The sequence below is a fragment of the Gadus macrocephalus genome, chromosome 20 (genome assembly GCF_031168955.1).
Source record: "Gadus macrocephalus chromosome 20, ASM3116895v1".
Classification (NCBI taxonomy): Eukaryota; Metazoa; Chordata; class Actinopteri; order Gadiformes; family Gadidae; genus Gadus; species Gadus macrocephalus.
The window spans coordinates 9,878,555-9,883,554 of NC_082401.1; the positions used below are offsets into that span (position 1 = coordinate 9,878,555).

Sequence of the window (5,000 nt, forward strand, 5' to 3'; positions counted from 1 at the left end):
GCTGTTCACTGTGTGTCCACGTGCTACTGACCCGACAACACCTCCACCCCCTCTGCCCCCCGGCTCTCTTCTCTCCTACACCGCCACTTTTATCCTCCATACTTTTATCCTCAATTGTTTGTTTTCAAACCCATTCCACCTCCGCCGCTCTCCTCAGCTCCAGAGATCCACCTGTCCTTCCTTCCCTCCACCTCCACCTTCATCCATTAAAAGCTGTCGCCCTGATGTCTGCAGATGTACTGACGTAGCAGTCTTGGCCTCCTTCCTTCTATTGAGTTCTTTTCTTTCGTTTGTTTCTTTCCGTTCGCCGGCTTTCGTTATTGATGGATGTCATCTGTGCTGTGTTGTCGTGTTGAACATTTCCTGAGCACTAGATATTCAGAGATAGGGTAAACGTGAGTGTGTCATGTGATTGTACGGCAGGCCACAAAATACGGTATTCAAAGGTTTGTCAGCCTTTAAGATCAGTCAATTGTTTGGAAAATATATTTTGCACATCAATACAGGGTCTACAGAAACATATCTAGAATAAGTCAAAGCAAGAATGTCTTATCATTGAAGTGATCAATTACCGTTTACATTGTAAGTTAAACTAAAGTTAAAGATTTAGCTCAATTCTGAACGTAAATCACATATCATTAATTGTAATTGATCATTAAACTGTACTGAACAGTGACACGTAGCAACCGGGTGATTGAACATTAACAGCGCTAAAACATCTCCCATAACACATCGTCTGGAAGCTGAATAAATCATCGTTGATACGATGCAGGTGACCTTGTGGTGCTGTAGCTTCTGTGGGTTTTGTCTGGCGGCTTGATCTACTGCTGCCATTATGTCAACCCCAGCCACCTGTTAACCGTTAGTGTTCCCTAAAAGCATTCCGGTTACCTCAGATAAGTGGCTATCATTAGCGTTGCATGTCATTCCATGTCGTTCCCACCACGGGGCTCAGTCCCCTAGCAGAAGGGCCACTGGTACTGTTGCTGTCTGAGACTGAGTGGGGGCCAAGGGGCCACATCACACAATTCAAGTGCTGCAGATATTAGGCTTTAATCTATGGATAGGGAGGCCGCCGTGGGAGCCCAATTTAGATTTGTGAGGTGTTGAAGAACTCTAAATAGATGAACGGGAGACATAGGCGACATAAGGGTTAAGAGTAACTACCTTAACAGTCACTTAATACTTTATTATACATCTGATAATTCTCAACAAGATTAAAATTAGAATAGTTTGAAACCTGAAATTCATATTATTATTATTCTCTTTGTGGCAACCTTCATGTTTAGATCTGTCAGATTATTGTTATTGACTTATTCCTGTGCATACATTTAGTGTTCCTGTGCATACAACCAATATAATTTGTGCTTTGTATTTTTAGAGTTCTTGAGTTCTCTTCTATAGCTCAACTTGTGTTTGTGTGTGTGTGTGTGTGTTTGTGTGTGTGCGCGTGTGTGTGTGTGTGTGTGTGTGTGTGTGTGTGTGTGTGTGTGTGTGTGTATTTATGTGTGTGTGTGTGTGTGTGTGTGTGTGTGTGTGTGTGTGTGTGTGTGTGTGTGCGCGTGTCTGTGTGCGTGTGCGTGTGTGTGTGTTTGTGTGTGTGTATGTGTGTACATTGCATTTCCGTCTCCTTGAATGTGACTTAAATTAAGCTAATGGTATCCTTGTGCTGTATTATTAGCCATCTCTTTATCTCACATACACACTCATACACAAGCACATCCATGCACACAAACAAAAATGAATTTTCTGGAAAAAACAGTGAGGAAAATAAGATCACCTTGATTAGATTAAATAACATTGGATTACAATACATTTCATAATAGTCCCAATATAATCGTGTTCAGTCATTATATATCTGATGATTCTTAACATGATTAAAATGACAATATTTTGAATTATGAAATCCAGATTATTAATGTTCTTCCATCATTCATTGTTGGATCTGGAAGACTGTTATTAATCAAATGTTATTCTTGTGGTTATTATCTCTTTCTCACATACACAGATACACCAAAGCGCACACACGCCAGCACGCCGGCACGCACACACGCACACACACACACACACACACACACACACACACACACACACACACACACACACACACACACACACACACACACACACACACACACACACACACACACACGCAAACACAGGCCTTTTTCTGGAAAAACAAGTGAGGGAAAAAGGTAATCTTGATTAAATTAGATTACATTGGATTAGAATTAATTACATTACAGTTCAACTTCAATCATGTAGTGTTCAATCACGTGCAGTTCATTACACATCTGATGATTCTAAAGACGATTAAATTAAAATATTTTGAAATCTGAATTAGTCAATCATTAGATATGGCCATTGTTATTAAATCGTTCCTCTGTATTCAATTGCATTTATGTTTTTTGCATTTCTGCTTGTAATTTTATTGAGTGACCTATCTCTCTGACTCACACACACACACACACACACACACACACACACACACGGGATTTTCTGGATAACAAGTGAGGAATATAAAATAATCTTGATTAGATTAGATAACATTGAATTAAAATATATTACATTGGATTCTCACTTCAATCAGTTTAGTACGGGCAATAATAAGTGTTATGGGGAGTGCAATGCAGGTAGGCCTATTACAGAGATAGGCAGAGAGAACGTGTATGTTAAATGCATTATATAAAGTGAATTACTATAGTATAAACAATTGAGCAACTGTTGAAGTAGGTTTGAGTCCTTTGACTGTGTGTGCATATGTGTGTGTGAGTGTGTGTGTGTGTGCGATTATGCGAGCGAGCGTGTGCGCGCGCGTGGTTGTATGTTTGGGGGGACGGGTGCTGATTCAGAACACCTCATGACTCATCCATAGTAAAAAATATATATATATAATGGAAACGCATAGTGGATATACAAACCTTACTTCAGTGGAGTCATTTAGTCAAAAAGTACATGTGATAGGTTCGGATACATCCAGTGCTGTGTCTCTCAGGACCCCACTCTATGTTTAGGGCGTCCGACACCCCGAGCCAGGGAGGATAGTCTAGTCTAGTCTAGTCTAGTCTAGTCTAGTCTAGTCTAGTCTCCCCCCGGCCGGTTGGCGAGCGTACTTCGGTGCTGGCCAATTCCCCCATGGGCGACATCAAAGGAAGACAGAAGCTCGGGAAACAGCCGTCTGACATTTTCAAATAGCGGGAGATTTTATTTGAGGCATTGCAGATTATCGCTTTGTTATTTTTAGCCCTCCGGATGAACCCCTGCAGTATGTGAAGCAGGTGAGTCCTGGCAGGAGCAGCAGACAATGAGAGGACCGTAGGGGCGGGCCAGAGACTAGGGAGGGAACACAGAGATGGATGGACTAGTGGGGGGGGGGACTAAAGAGGGAACACAGATGGACCATAGGTGGACCACTGGATCAGCTCAACATACCTTCAGAAACATATTGCTTTGTGTTTTTTATCCTTTCATCCACGGTTTAACGGTTATCCTTTATCTAAACAAGAACTATCTTGTAAAGATCCGTCTTGTATCCATCTCAGGCTGCCTGTTAAGTTTATAAACCATTAAGATGGAGAGAACAAGCTGATATCGCTGTGGAAATAAAAGGGGAAATAAGTGGCACGCAAGCAGCATTAGTATCACATGGTTTCACAGATTCATAGATACAAGAATATTTATGTACAGGTATATTCCTCTTCCGCACACAGGTAGCCTGGCTATGAGACAGGGTTAAGGAGACACATGTGTCTGCTGGGTTTGGAGACTACATAGAAGTGATCCTGCCCCTTTCGCTTGTCCTCTATCAATCACGCAAGCATGCACGCACGCACGCACACACACACACACGCACACGCACACACACACACACACACACACACACACACACACACACACACACACAATGTCTGGCTTGAGGACAACTGGGGGCTTTACAGCAGAGGGCTTCAAACAGCTGATAGCGAGGAGTTATAATGACAGTGCCTGGCTGAGGCACTGAAGGATAAGAATACGCATGTACAGACAGACACATATTCGCCCACACACACACACACACACACCTAGGGATACTGTAATGACAGCTGGAGATGAGCAGAATGAGTTCTCAGGGTGGGTGTGTGTGGCATGCACAGAGCAGGGCAGAGTGGACTTTCTTTAAGTATGATGGATCGCAGCCGTTCCCTTCCAATATCACCTGCTCTGCTTAAACTTCCACAGTCACTTTTCAAAAAAACGAAGCCACGAATTAAGAATAATTATTAGAAAATATTAAAGACCATAATAACGGGAGGAAGATAATCACAATGAGGTAAAAGTAAATACATAGACACACTCCACACAAATCATCATAAGAAGAAGATATATGGTTAGAGTGTATAGCAATGCTCTTTCCCCTGTCCCCTCCTCTGGTCTCAGGTGAGGGTTCCACAACCAACATGACTGAACGCTACGACTGCCACTACTGCAAGGAGTCCCTGTTTGGAAAGAAGTATGTCCTGAGAGAGGAGAACCCCTACTGTGTGAAATGCTATGAAAGCCTCTACTCCAACTCCTGTGAGGAGTGCAAAAAGTCTATTGGCTGCAACACCAGGGTGGGCATTCACACACACACACAGACACACACACACACACACACGCACACACACACATACGACCCATTATATTCATACTCCGTCTTGTACGGTAGTAAACCCATGAAGCGCATGAAGCGTAAGCTCTGTTCCTTACTGTGCCCCTGGTGTGTGTGTTATTTTAAACAGGACCTGTCCTATAAGGACCGCCACTGGCACGAGGACTGCTTCGCATGCTTCCAATGCAAGCGCCCCCTGGTGGACAAGCCCTTCTCAACCAAGGATGAACAGCTGCTGTGCACCGAGTGCTATTCCAATGAATACTCCTCCAAGTGCCATGATTGCAAGAAGACCATCATGCCAGGTATGGAAGCGGGGTTGATCCATTTTGTATTATTCATCTTTTCAGCACCAAAACCATCCACATCT

General features: G+C 43.0%; 1 protein-coding gene and 1 long non-coding RNA gene across 2 annotated transcripts in view; one reads left to right on the forward strand and one right to left on the reverse strand.

Moving 5' to 3' along the window:
- LOC132448550 (four and a half LIM domains protein 2) overlaps positions 1 to 5,000 on the forward strand; it is a 6,936-nt gene that overhangs the window by 344 nt on the left and 1,592 nt on the right. Inside the window, exons 2-3 of the mRNA XM_060039960.1 lie at positions 4,417 to 4,592; positions 4,761 to 4,935. Coding sequence (XP_059895943.1) covers positions 4,437 to 4,592; positions 4,761 to 4,935 — 331 coding nt within the window. The 5' untranslated portion in view covers positions 4,417 to 4,436. The remainder of the gene's footprint in view (positions 1 to 4,416; positions 4,593 to 4,760; positions 4,936 to 5,000) is intronic.
- Positions 1,411 to 4,421, reverse strand: LOC132448552 (uncharacterized). The gene is made up of 2 exons (XR_009523383.1): positions 3,433 to 4,421; positions 1,411 to 3,333 (listed from the first exon to the last, which is right to left on the reverse strand). It is a non-coding gene; the product is annotated as an uncharacterized LOC132448552 (long non-coding RNA).